Source organism: Tenrec ecaudatus, chromosome 16, assembly GCF_050624435.1.
Source record: "Tenrec ecaudatus isolate mTenEca1 chromosome 16, mTenEca1.hap1, whole genome shotgun sequence".
Lineage (NCBI taxonomy): Eukaryota > Metazoa > Chordata > Mammalia > Afrosoricida > Tenrecidae > Tenrec > Tenrec ecaudatus.
The window spans coordinates 25,626,723-25,641,199 of NC_134545.1; the positions used below are offsets into that span (position 1 = coordinate 25,626,723).

Sequence of the window (14,477 nt, forward strand, 5' to 3'; positions counted from 1 at the left end):
TCTGGCTGAAGTATCTTTGAGGACACTGAGCTTACCCAGGAGGCAGAGTGACGCTGTCTGCCTCCATAAAGATTTACAATCTGAGCAAGTCCAAGGTGCATGCATCCTATACTAACACTGTGACAGTGGGTTTTAGGAACTGCCTTCCAAAACCAGGGATTTAGGACATGGTTGCTCCAGACCAGTGTTTTCCAAAGTGGGTGATTCTTTCCAACTCTCCTACCCCTGCTGGGACAATGGGGGGGGCGGGGGGGCGAGGCATGGACTGCAAAAGAAAATACCTACACTTTGTCCTGGATTAGGAGAAACAGTACAAACGTTTTTAATTGACACGAAGGTGCTGGGTCTTTTTTTTTTTTAATTTGATAAGAGGGCAGTAGGCCAAATAAGTTTGGGAACCTAAACTCTAGAGCAGTGGTTCTCAACCTTCCTCACACCGCAGCCCTTTAATACAGTTCCTCATGTGGTGGTGACCCCCAACCATAGAATTATTTTCATTGCTACTTCACTGTCATTTTGGTACTGTTACGAATCAGGTGATCCCTGAGCCATCTTGAACCCCCAAAGGGGTCGCGACCCACAGGTTGAGAACCTCTGCTCTAAAGTCTAGACAAATAGGTTGTACACCCAAAGCCCGGGACTTTGCATGTAAAATTCATGCCAGAGCTAGGAATCACATGAGGGTGTTAAATGCTGTTTTAGGGGTGGCAGGATCCTAGGCAAACTGGCCCTACACATGGAGAAACTAATAGCATGCCATCACTGTGTGCCCTGGGACCTTGAAAACCACCACACAATCTATATATATATATTTGTTTTCATAAGCCATATTTTGACGGAACCCCCCCCCAAAAAAAAAAACAACAAACAAACCCAAACACAGTGCCATTGAGTCAATTCGGACTCAGTCACCCTACAGGACAGTGTAGATCTGCCTCTGGATTTCCAGTGCGGCTGGTGGGTTCGAACTGCTGACTCTTGTCAGCACATAACCCACTGGAGCCTAAATCTCGGCGATTTTGTGTGATCGTCGGTCTTATTGCCTTGAGAAATGCACACTAGTTGACGGGCACCATGTTCAGGCCCTAAAGAAACAGTTCCTGCCGGGCGGCCTGCTTTGTGAGGGCAATGGCCCTCTGCAAACTACCGGCATCACACGATGGCGGTCACGGAGGTGGGGGGTGGGGCCGAGCCGGTCTCCGCGCTTCGCTTCCGGCCTCCCAGCCTCGCTTCCGGCGGGCCCTTCCTTCCACCCGCTACTCTATGGTTCTCCGCCGGAAGTGGCTAGGAAGCCGGGATCTTGTTGGTGAGGTGAGGAGCGGGCCGGGCCGGGGCGGGCGCGGGACAGGCGTGGAACTGGGTTCGGTTCCCGAACCGAAAGGCTGATAGCCCGTAGGGCGCCCTGGGGCCGGGCCGGGCCGACCCGACCCGAGTTCTTCGCCCTTTCTCCCCACTCGGCACCCGCGCCTGGTCCCCGCGATTGTAACATGCTTGCTTGCAAACTCGGGAGGCCCCACGTTGCAGCTTTGTATCGAAAATGTTGATGATGGTGCTGACCATGGTTAGCAGCTCACATGGACCGAGCGTTCCTTTACGCTGGGCACTGTGTATTGTGATGTCAAAAGTGGGTCATGCTTTTGAGGATTTTTGTCAAAAAAAACAACCCCGATCCGCCCAACTTGCTACTAAAAAATTTTAATTCAGCAATTTTTTGAAATTGAAAGCTTAAAAGCAGGTTTTATGTTACCTAAAATGTATTTCATATTAAGAACACGGATAAATTCTCACAAGATTTCATTGCTATCAAGTAGATGCCAATGGACAGAGTAGAGCTCCCAAGGGTTTTTGAGATGGAGACTCTAGTGTCAATCTTCAGGGGAACATACAGCCTCATCTGTCTCCCCGTGATTGACTGGTGGGTTTGAACCAACAGCTTTGCCATCAGTAGCCCAATGCTTATCCCACATTGTTGCAAAGGCTCTCAAAAAGTCATTTTATCTACCAGGAAGATGTGTGCTCTTAGATCGTAATGACAAGCTAGGTGACCTGAAATGCTCTCCTTGAAGCAATTGGTAGGTTTGAAAACAATTGAAAAGGGATTCACTTTCTTTTAGCTGCTCACGTTGTCAGCAGTTTGAAACCACCAGCTACTAACTGCCCCAAGGAAGAAAGACCGGGCCTTCCAGTCATGGAGAGTTAGTCTCAAAAACTTGCAGGGGCAGTTCTACCCTGTCCTGTAGGGTCACTAAGAGTTGGCAGCTAGCTTATGAGAGTCAGAGTTTGCCATTGAAAATCACAGACCAGTGCAAGATATGACAATAATTATTTATAATTTGTCAAGGTTTCATGAGGGAGGGGGAATGGGGAGAGAGGGAAAAATGAGCTGATAACAAAGGCTCAAGTAGACAGCAAATGTTTTGAGAATGATGATGGCAACAAATGTACGAATGTGCTTGGCATAATGCGTGGGTGGATGGATTGTGATCAGAGTTGTAAGAGCCCCTAATAAAAAAAAAAAAAAAAGAAAATCACAGTTCAGGCTCTTTACTTCTCCGAACTTCTATTTTCTCATCTGTAAAATGGAGAGAAATGAGTTTTTATCTCAGCGATCTGTCATGAGGCACAAATAAGAACATACTCATGACCCAGCACACAATAATCAATTAGTAATATCAGGGATGGACTAATACCAAGCTGAGGTGTTTAGATGCCAGTTCAATCAGCATTTTAGGGGTGTTCTGACTTGCTCACAGGGGAGAGAGTAAGGTAAGGAAGACAGTTCTACCTGGTCTCGTAGACAGGGAAGACAGGTGGATGCCGCCAAAATTTAAATCCCCTAATAGTACAACTGTTAGGAGGCAGTGCCTTGGGGAGAGCCCAGAGGCTGCTCAGAGCAAGGGAGCTTGGCTGTGTCTTGAAGGATCCAGAGCTGGAAAGGGAAGGAGCGGTGTGTGTAGTTGCACTTTGGAAGTAGAGGCCCCGGAGTGGGGGTGGGGGACAGAGGGCGGGGTGGCAGGGGGAGTGGGAGTGAAGAAGTATGGTTGGAAAGTGAGTTGGGAGAGACCATGAAACATCTCTATGCCAGGCTACTGAAGGTGGACTTTATCTTCATGAAGGGGGAGCAAAGGTTTTGAAACAGCAGAGGCCCCAGGGGGCTGTCTTTTGAGACAAGATTTAGATGGCAGTGCTGAGCAAGGCAGGAGGTTCTTACCTGTGGTTCCAGAGAGGAGCGTGTGGGGAAGAGGATGCACGATGTCCGGGGGCACTGGGTGGACACCCGAAGGAAGGGGCATTGCTGTGGGAGAGTGTGAAAAGGGGGATCTGGGGGAGGGATTGCCAGGCCATTTTGGACAGTGGGATAGGTGTGTTTAAGGGAGGTGCAAGTGGAAGGGGAGGAGTTCATTTGTGACAGGATAGCTCCCCTATTTACACTTGAGGAAACTGAGGCTTTGGTGGGCTAACTCTTTTCTTGAGTTTTCAAGTGTGTAAGCAGCCATCTGCTAGTTAGACTTCAATTCCTTGTCTTACAAAAACAATTCTTCTATTCGAGTCCAGAAGATTTTTCAGCACCTTTCTTGCCTGCCTTCCAAGTTCCCTGCCGCTGCTTCCTGACCTCCCAGTAGAGCCATGTCATCAGAATCAAGCAAAAAGCGGAAGCCCAAAGTGATTCGAAGCGAAGGAGCCCCAGCTGAGGGCAAGCGGAGCCGAACTGACACTGAGCAGGTAAGATCGTGGTGCCACAGAGAGATCCAGCTGGGGGGTTGTGGCAAGTTAGTGTGGCATGAAGCGGGTGACAGCCTCCCGGGCCAGCGGCCTGGAACCCCTGAACCCTCTACAAAACCTGGAGTGCCCCCATCAGCTTGGCAGCAGCACCCATGCCACGAGCTGACAGACAAGCCTGTGATAGATGCAGTTAAGGCCGAACTAGGAGCCCTGCTGGCATAATGGTTACGAGTTTGCCAACTACAAGGTCAGCAAGTTTGAACCAGAAGTTTGAACTCACCAGCTGCTCCCAAGGAGAAAGATGAGGCTCTCTGCTCCGGTCACTATTTATAGCCGCATTTGGAACCCACAGGAGTGCCCTCCTCTGCCCTGCAGGGTTGCTGTGAGCCCGAACAGACTCGACGGCAGTGAGGTTTCTGTCAGGGAATCTGTCCAGCTAATTTCTTCTTTTAGTTGTTCTAACTGGTTGTCAGATGGATTTTTTTTGTTAGATTTCTCTTTTTTTTTCAGATGCTCAAATTGAATTTATTCTTTCTCTCAACAAACTCCTTTCAACTCCAGTCCATTGCTACGGTCTCCCTGAGTGAATAATCTCAGCATCCATTCCGATTGACCAGTCAGGGAAACGCATGTTCCTGGTTACACTCTTTTCACAGCAATTGTTACTGTAAATCAGCCAAGGGCTGACATTTCAGATCGTCAGCATTGCATTCAGCAGTTTAAACTAATAATCAAACCCCTTACGAGTTTACCCTTCACTTATTCCTTAATTTCTCTTCACCTAGGGAGACATCAGTCAGTGTAAGACATGAAAAAATAATAACAACTTATAAATGATCAAGGGTTGAGGAGGGGGAACAGTGGGAGAGGGGATGAGCTGATCCCAAGGGCTCAAGTAGAAAGAAAATGTTTGAGAATGATGATGGATGTACAAATGTGCATGACACGATGGATGGATGGATGGATGGATGGATGGATGGATGGATGGATGGATGGATGGATTGTGATAAGAGCTGTACGAGCCCCCAATACAGTGATTTCAAAGAAAATTCCCCTTCACCCTCTTGTGCACCACAATCATTCTTTTTACTTGAGTTAGCTAACACCATCAACAGTCCAGCCCACAGCTTCATCTTCCTTCCTTTGCCCTCCTCGACTTGGCAATATTCAGATATATTGGCTGTGTCCTTGGCCACGTTATCGGTAGGTGCCGTGGAGTCCGTTCTGGCTCACAGGGACCCTGTGTACAATGGGATGAAGCACCTCGCTCACAATTGTTAGGTTTGGGCTCCTTGTTGCAGCAGCCACCCCACCCATCGCATCCAGGGTCTTCCTTGTTTCCCACTGACCCTTGGCTGTACAAAGCATGCCCTTGTCCAGGGACCGGGCTCTCCTGATAACATGTCCAGAGTCTAAGACAGACTCCTCATCCTTGATCTCAGGGGCATTGTGGTTACCTTCATCCGTCCGTGGAACTTTCCGTATGTTTTGCTTCAGAGGCAGCCCTTATTTCGTGTCCACCTGCCACAGACGCATGAGGCGACTGAAAAGAACATGGCTTGGGTGAGCTGCGTCGTACTCCTTAAGCGACATCTTTGTTAGATTTGTGTTTTATGCAAACAGGCAACTATAATAAATTGAATTTGAATGCAAAGCCATTCTCTCCTCAAAAAATAAGGAAATTAAGTTTAAATGCAGAGCCTTATCCGTTTGGGTCATTGATTCGGGCTCTCGCCCAGATATCAAGTCCTGCGTTGGAATCTCTGTTAAAACTTGTTTTGAGGACCTCAACGCCCCTCCAGGAGGGATTTGGTTGGCTGAATATTGGGCTGTTGGAAGCTGTTTTGATGGAGGTCAGTATTTATTGGGATGTGAAATCACAGTAACCGGCATAGGCAATATGATCCCATTGTATGTGTTTACTCCGTAATCCTAATAGTAAGCATTCAAGGCTGTGAGCTTACAGGCAATTTTTCTTTTCTTTTTGATACATCCCTCTGTGTTCTGACTCTCTGATACCAACCAAGTGTGCGTTCAGAAAGAGATAAAAATGTTCCATTTTCAAAATTAGAAAACCATTTCATTTGAGCCTTGAAGGGCCTCGGGTGAGGCTTCATTGGTAACTCTTCGTAGGTATCAGCCAAGTGTCCTTGGTAGCGGCAGACTCTCACCCCGCACTCAGGACCCGTCTGCTGTCTCCACAGGAAGGTAAACACTACAGTGAAGAGGCGGAAGTGGACCTGCGGGACCCTGGCAGAGACTATGAGCTGTACAAGCACACCTGCCAAGAGCTGCAGAGGCTCATGGCCGAGATCCAGGACCTGAAGAACAAAGGGGGCAAGGACATGGTAAGGAGTGGGGCTGGCCGGCCAACAAACCTGGGAGCCTGCGTGCATGGGACCGGACATTGTTAGCTCAGGAGTTTCCGCAGCCCCCCAGGGCCTCCCCTCTCTCATCTTGCGTTTCTGGAAATGGAGCCCCAGGCTCCAGAGACCTGCCTAGCAACGTGATTTGTTGGTACCACTTACCACCACTTACAGTAACGAAAGCATAGGAAATTCTGTTTTTTCCATAATGATAATCTGGTCATTCAACTAATATTTTTTTCTTAAGTTTTATAATTTATTAACAGGCATATAATCCACATATCATATAATTGAATAACTTACTCATATTAAAAAGAGTTGGACCATCATCATCACAATCAATTTTAGAGAGTTTTTCTTCATTCTTGTACTCATCGTTACTAGTTCCCCATTCCCCCCCCCCCCTTGCTATATCCGCAAGAAACCATCCATCCAGTGACTGTCTCCATAGATCTGTCTGCCTGTCCTGGATTTTATGTACAGATAAACATACAACAACAAAAATCCTAAACCAACAACAATAACAATGTAACACAGAGAAAAACCTCAATTGTAAAGAAAGCAGAAAATATTTAAAAACTAGAACAAATGTAAAAGGGGTCAAAATCAACTAATATTTTATTAAGTGCCATACTTCTTGCTAGGTGTAAGGAAATGGTGATAGATACAGAATTCCGTGCCGTTGTGAGGCCAGTTCTGCCCGTATAGCACTGAGTGGAACTGCTCCGTGGGGTCCACATGTCTTCATGGGAGCAGAGTACCCCGTCTTTTCTCCTGCAGAGCGGCTGGTGTTGGGTTAGCAGTCAAGTGTGTAACCACTGCATCACCAGGGCTACGTGTTTAAGCATCTAAGCTTAAACTCTAGAGTTACCAGGTTTCCAAGACTAGATCTTTATAGGAACATACTGAAAAAGAGGCAGGACCTTTTCTCTCAGAGAAGCTGGTGGGTTTAAACTACTGACCTTGTAGTTAGCTCCCAAAGCTTTCTCTGCGGCACCATCAGGGCCCCTTGTTGTCAGCACTGATGTGTACAAATAAACCCTAGAGCCTCACAGTGAAACTGCCATGCAGTGGCTTCAAGAGCAGAGACACTAAACTCTAGCTAAAAAGTAAATGGATACATTTTAAGAAACAATAATACAGATTTTTTTCCCTAGAAATCTCACTTAGGCTATCCAATATAGTGACAACTATCACATTTAATCTATTTCAGTGGTTCTCAACCTGTGGGTCGTGCCCCTTTGGGGGTTGGATGACCCTTTCACAGGGGTGGGCCCGATTCCTAACTAGCAAAATGAGCTATGAAGTAGCAACAAAAATAACTTTATGGTTGGGGGCCACCACCACATGAGGAACTGTATTAAAGGGTCACGGCATTAGGAAGGTTGAGAACCACTGTTCCATTTTGTAGCCAATTTTGTGCCACTATCATTCTGTTAGTTTTATTTAAATTATTCTCGAATGTTATTTACAAGGGTCAAATGATGGTATTGCTGATGTCATCAGGGGTCAAATGATGATATTGCTGATGTCATCATTGTTAGGCTCTCTATCCAGGATCCCTTGGGACACGTGCACGCGCGCGTGTGTGGATGTGTGGTAGTGGTGAAAGGGGAGGTCCTTGGGAGAGTAAGAATATTTAGAATCAAATTTGCAACCATAACAACACAGATTACCTTCTTTACATGTGCCACCTTTCTCGACAATCTTCCTCATACTACTTAGCCTCATTCATACAAAGTCACTTCTTCCTTTCCGTCCTTTTGAGTTTCGATGATCAATTTGATCACATACAGGTAATTCTTTGAAAGGAGTATAGTGCTTACCTTAGTTGTCTGGTGCTGCTGTGACGGAAGTACCAACGTAGATGACCTTGACCAATAGAAATTTATTCCCACTTTTAGGAGGCCAGGAGTCTGAATCTAGGGTGCCTGCTCTAAGGGCAGTCTAAGGTCCTAGTCTCCTTTGAACATCAGGGGGGCTGGTCTTCCCTGGAGGTTTACATGTATGTTGGGATCAGTCTCCTCTGGGTCTAGGAGGTTCTCTCTCAGCACATGGGTCCTGGGTACAAGCTATGTGCTCCAGTCCCAGCTTTTCTTTCTCGACGATAGTCTGGCTCCCTTCTTTCTGCTCCCTTCTCTCGTAAGGTAGCAGGTGATGCTGTTCGTGCCCGGGGAAACACCTTACATTGCACCCGGGCTGTGGCCAGAGCAAAGGTGTTGCCTTCCTTCCTAATCCTTTTAAGACTGATGGCTGGTCACATCGGATCACATCATGAGGGGTGGTTGGAGCTGTCAGATTACATACTTACCTAACTGCCAGACCACTGGGAATCTTGCCTGGCCAAATTGACATGTTTGGGGAGGACACAGTACAATATATGACAATGCTTAACACAGACATTCTTTTCTAATTTGGCTAACTTAATTGGTTCAAAGATGGCGATAGTGCAGCGGTTCTCAACCTGTGGGTCTCGACTTCTATGGTGGTCCAACACCCTTTCACACCGGTCTCGCCCAATTGGTAACAGTACCAAAATTAGTTATAAAGTAGCAATGAAAACAATTTTATGGTTGGGGGGTCACCACAACCAGAGGAAGTGTCTTAAAGGGTCACGGCATTAGGAAGGTTGAGAACCACTGCTTTAGTGGATAGTTTGAGTTTAAGATTTTGAAGTTTCTTTGGGGTTATAGTTTTTTTTTTAGTCTTTATTTTCCCTTTATTTTAGAGAATGGTTCACTGGCTAGGAAACAGGGTTGAGAGTTTTCTGGAAGAGGCTACTTTATAACTTTTCCCAAAGCTACCTCTTGGCCTTCTTTTGAGCCAAACAAGCATACTTAGCGCATTCACCGCATGTGGCCTAATTTCAGAGAAAAAGGTGAAGGACAGATAAGCTGTTCCCCTGTTACTACTAGCTAGTGCGCTGCACAGTAGATAAATAACTTTTCCTTGATTCCTGGTGAAAATAACACGATCATACAAAACTGCCTGACGTCTCCCTTCACCCACTTTTCTGTTGTCCGTCCCCCACAGAGGAGGTTATATGTAGGCCCTTGTAACTGGTTCCCCTTTCCACCCCATCCTCCTTCCATCCTCCCGGTATCGCCACTCTCAGCACGAGTCCTAAAAGGATCATCTATCTTGTATTCCCTGTGTTTCCAGTTCCTATCTGTACCAGTGTACATCCTCTGGTCTAGCCAGATTTGTAAGGTAGAATTGGGATCATGATAGTTGGTGGGGAGGAAGCATTTAGGAACTAGAAGAAAGTTGTATGTTTCATTGTTGCTACACTGTACCCTGACTGGCTCATCTCCTCCCTGTGACCCTTCTGTAAGGGGATGTCCAGTTGCCTATAGATGGGCTTTGGATCCCCACTCTGTACTCCCCTCATTTAGAATGAAATTATTTTTTGTTCTGATGATGCCTTATACCTGATCCCTTCGACACCTCGTGATCACCCAGGCTGGTGTGCTTCTTCCATGTGGGCTTTCTTGCTTCTGAGCTAGATGGCCGCTTGTTTACCTTCAAGTCTTTAAGACCCTAGACGCTGTATTTTTTGATAGCCAGACTCCATCAACTTTCTTCACATTTGCTTATGCACCCGCTTTGTCTTCAGCGATCTTGTCGGAAAGGTGAACATCATGGAATGCCAGTTTAATATAACAAAGTATTCTTGCATTGAGGGAGTACTTGAGTGGAGGTCCTATGTCCATCTGCCCCCTTAATACTAAACCTATACATATATGCACATAGATCTATTTCCCCATCGTCATATATAAATATATTTACATATGTACATGGCTGTATTTAGACCTCTATAAATGCCCTTTGCCTCCTAGCAGGGTTATAGTTTCTGAGAGTCATCTAGCCTCAATAGCTCCAGAAAGTCTAGATTTCACGAGAATCTGAAATTCTGTTCCTCATGGTCTCCTTTTTGATTGGGATCTTCTATAGAATTCGTTAGCTCAGTATTCAGTAACAATAGCCAGGTACCCTCCAACTCTGGTCTCGAGCAAGGGAGCTAGTTGTTCATAGGGGCAAATGGGCTTGGATTCTGTTTCCTCTACCAGTTCGCGTCCTTTCTTCATCTGTTGCTCCCAGCAAATGCAGACCAATTGTTATTCTTTAGGTGGCTGCTCACAAGCTTTTAAGGCCCCCAAGCACTGTGCCATAAAGTGGGAGGTAGAACAGGTGCACACTAAGCCAATTAATTAGACTGCCCAGGCTCAGATATTAATTATGTATTGACTGCACTTGCTCCACATTTCATTTCTTCTTATTCCACTCCAAGCAGAAATTGCTTTTTTAAAAAAAATTTATCTATTTATTTTTAAGCATTTTATTAGGGGCTCATATAGCTCTTATCACAATCCATACCTACATCAATTGTATAAAGCACCTCTGTACGTTCTTTGCCCTCATCATTTTCAAAGCATTTGCTCTCCACTTAAGCCCTTTGCATCAAGTCCTCTTTTTCCCCCCTCCCTCCCCGGTCCCCCCTCCCTCATAGAAATTGCTTTTTTACTTGATATAAAAATGATGTGGCAAAGGCATCTGATCTCCTCAAAGGATTAATATAACACAAGGCTGATTCCTATGAAGCAAAGTATAGACATGCCTCCATTCTCCAACCTTCACCAATTTGGACATCAACTGTCTTTCCCATGGCATTCTCTGCTGGATTTGATATTTCTTTGCATCATAATTAGGGTTATTTGTGCGGGGGTGGGGGTGGGGAGGAGGGGGAGGCGGATAACATGTTGCAATTCAGGATCAGAAGCAACTCAGGATAGTCCTTTATTTAGGACAGCATCTTCTCAGCAGTGCCTGCAGGCATACCTCTCTGGCCTTTGACCTGTGGGCTCCATAATTCCATGGCCTCTGTCCTGCTTGGTCAAGTGTTACAAAGTCCTTTAGATCTACTGATAAATGCCCAGAGGCATCCACTCTACCAGCAAGTCTCAGCCGAAAGGTGCTCCGCATTCTTGCCCTGTGGGCCCAGAAGCCCACCTCACTGTCTTCCTGTTTTTCACCACATCTGCAAGGTGTTACAGCTCTCTCTGTCTTCCGGGCAAAGGAGGCTCAAGGAAGTTCTCAGAGCAGAGATCCTGAAGCCAAAGGACACATACTCCACTCCTGCTGCTTCTTGGTGGTCCCGAGACCACGCCTTCTGCTTCTGGGATGGCTCCTAGTTGGTATACCCAAATTGAACAATCTCCTTATTAGGATTCTATATACCTTATTTGCATGGACCCTTTCTTAACAATGGTACCCTGCACCTTACTGACATTACTAGCAAACTGACTAAGCTCTTTGGTGGGCCACGAGCACCTCACATTTGTCTAGTCCTGCCCAGTCGCTGGAGAAGGGCAACAACAAAGAAACCCTCAATGAGTTGGATTGACACAGTGGCTGGAATAAAGGACTCAGTGGCTCATACCCAGGCAACTTGTGCATAAGGTCACTGAGTCAGGACCAAGTTGACAGCACACACTACCACCACCAACCAACCACCCAGTCACTTGTTTTTTGTTGTTGTTTTTTAAGTCACTTTATTGGGGGCTTGTACAGCTCTTATCACAGTCCGTACATTCATCCATTGTGTCAAGCACATTTGTACATTTGTTGCCATCATTCTCAAAGCATTGTCTTTCTACTTGAGCCCTTGGTATCAGCTCCACATTTTTTTCTTCCTCTTTCCCTCACGAACCCTTGATAATTTATTAAAAATTTTTCATGTCTTACACTGTCCAATGTCTCCCTTCACCCACTTTTCTGTTGTTCGTCCCCCAAGAGGGGGTGATATGTACATCATTGTGATCAGTTCCCCCTTTCTCCTCCACCTTCTCCTTACCCTCCCGGTATCACTACTCTCCTTACTGGTCCTGAGGAGGTTTAGCTGTCCTGGATTTCCTGTGTTTCCAGTTCTTATATGTATCAGTGTTCATCCTCTGGTCTAGCCAGATTTGTAAGGTAGACTTGGGATCCTGATAGAGGGGGAGGGAACATTAAAGGACTAGAGGAGAGTGTAGGGAGGGTGGGGTGGAAAGGGGGAACTGATTGCAAGGATTTACATATAACGTCCTCCCTGGGGGTTGGACAACAGAAAAGTGGGTGAGGGGAGACATCGGACAGTGTAAGATATGACAAATAATAATAATTTATAAATTATCCAGTGTTCATGAGGGAGTGGGGACTGGGAAGGGAGGTGGAAAAACAGTGAGCTGATACCAACTGTTTAAGTAGAAAGCACATGTTTTGAGGATGGTGATGGCAACAAATGTGTAAATGTGCTTGACACAATGGATGTATATGTGGATTGTGATGAGTTGTACGAGCCCCCAATAAAATGATTAAAAAAAAAACCAGAAAGAACTAGAGGAAAGTTGTATGTTTCATCAGTGCTATACTGTACCCTGCCTGGCCCGTGACCCTTCTGTAAGGAGCTGTCCAGTTGCCTACAGCTGGGTTTGGGGTCTCCCCTCATTCCCAATGACAGGATGCTTTGTTCTTTGATGCCTGATAACACTACCCAGTCACTGGCTGAGGGCTGTGAAGACTGCTGTGAGAAGGCCCACATGACCTAACTCACCAAGAAACTCACCCAGGCCTTCCAGGCATTCTCCCCCTGCCCTCGGCATTTCTCTTCTCCTGCTTCTGGTTTTGGTGATTGGTACTCCATTGCGTCTGTTCTTAGCCCTGGGTCAGGATGGGCAGCTGTGAGAAAGTGAAGCCGCCTCCTGTCTTCTCTCCTCGCAGGCAGCTGAAATTGAAGAAAGGCGGATCCAGAGCTGTGTTCATTTCATGACCCTCAAGAAGCTCAACCGGCTAGCTCACATCCGGCTGAAGAAAGGCCGAGATCAGACCCATGAGGTCAGACTGCAGAGGGTTCCTTGTTTTCCTCCTTCGCCTTCCCCACCCCCGTTTTTTGTCCCTTTAACCTCGTCCCTGAGTTCGCTGCCCCACGCCTGACTTGCTCACCTCTGACCTTGTCCTCTTTTCAGGCCAAGCAAAAAGTAGATGCGTATCACCTGCAGCTGCAGAACCTGTTGTACGAGGTGATGCACCTTCAGAAAGAGATCACCAAATGCCTGGAGTTTAAGTGAGTTGTGGAGGACAGGACTTGACACAGATGGTCTCCTGGGAAACTGCCATCTACTTAGCATCAGCTGGCCTCTTCCAAAGCAATGTGATGAGTTTGGGAGACTCCACAGAATGGGGAGAAGCGTGAATAGAACCCCAGCAGCTGTTGCTGTGGGCAGCCCACTGAGCCTCAGCAAGGACTTAGCTTCTCAAAGCCTCTTATTTGAAACATCAAGATGAAATCCTTCCCTCACAGAATGGTGAGAAGTCAGTGGGGTTTGGCCTGTATGTTGAGTTGATTCCAACTTATAGAGACAATTTAGGACCCAGTAAGATTACCCTATTGGTTTCTTTCTTTCTATTTTTTGACATTTTATTGTGAATTGGATGAAGGTTCACAGAGCAGATCATCGGTTTTTCATGTAACAATTTATACACATTGTGTTCTATTCTTCTTTCCTTCCTAGCCGTCTGTCCTTTGGTAAAATGCTGCCTTTTTGGTCTTTTTTATTTTTTTAACTGCAGTTGTTATTACATGGTTATTGTTTTTTAAATCATTTTATTGGTGGCTCATTCAACTCTTATCACAATCCACACACACATCAATTGTGTCAGGCACATGTGTACATTCGTTGCCCTCATCATTCTCAAAACATTTGCTCTCCACGTAAGCCCTTGGTATCAGCTTCTCATTTTTCCCCCTCTCTCCTCGCTCCCCCCTCCCTCATGAATCCTTGATAATCTATAAATTATTATTTTGCCATGTCTTCCACTGTCCGACGTCTCCCTTCACCCAGTTTTCTGTTGTCCATCCCCCAGGGAGGAGGTTATATGTAGATCCTTGTATTGGTTCCCCCTTTCCACCCCACCTTCCCTCCACCCTCCCGGTATCGCCACTCTCACCACTGGTCCTGAAGGGATCATCCGCCCTGGATTCCCTGTGTTTCCAGTTCCTATCTGTACCAGTGTACATCTTCTCGTCTAGCCAGATTTGTAAGGTAGAATTGGGATCATGAGAGTGGGGTGGAGGAAGCATTTAGGAACTAGAGGAAAGTTTCATGTTTTATTGTTGCTATTCTGCCCGCTGACTGGCTCCTCTCCTCCACGCGATCCTTCTGTAAGGGGGTGCCTTTTAGGTCTTAAACAGGTGATTGTCTTACCACAGGAGTGCGTTCAGTTCCAGACATGAAGGGTAACTAAGGGTCGTAGTGTTGGGGGTCCCACCAGTTCCCATCCAACCAGTAAAGCCTGATGGCTTTTATGATTGTGAGTTCCATACCACATTTTTCTCCCTGTCTACCTCAG

The 14,477-nt window shown here is 46.3% G+C and overlaps 1 protein-coding gene across 3 annotated transcripts in view; it reads left to right on the forward strand.

Annotated features, from left to right (window-relative positions):
* Nucleotides 1-1,241: 1,241 nt before the first annotated feature.
* Nucleotides 1,242-14,477, forward strand: part of THOC5 (THO complex subunit 5) — a 38,798-nt gene continuing 25,562 nt past the window's right edge. The window contains exons 1-6 of one of the 3 annotated variants that reach the window (XM_075534071.1): nt 1,242-1,311; nt 3,556-3,723; nt 5,221-5,286; nt 5,928-6,071; nt 12,849-12,962; nt 13,094-13,191. In XM_075534071.1, the coding sequence (XP_075390186.1) occupies nt 3,628-3,723; nt 5,221-5,286; nt 5,928-6,071; nt 12,849-12,962; nt 13,094-13,191 (518 nt within the window). In that variant the 5' untranslated portion in view covers nt 1,242-1,311; nt 3,556-3,627. Of the gene's footprint in view, nt 1,312-3,550; nt 3,724-5,220; nt 5,287-5,927; nt 6,072-12,848; nt 12,963-13,093; nt 13,192-14,477 lie in introns of all 3 variants that reach the window. The other 2 variants (XM_075534072.1, XM_075534073.1) reach the window with 2 other exon arrangements.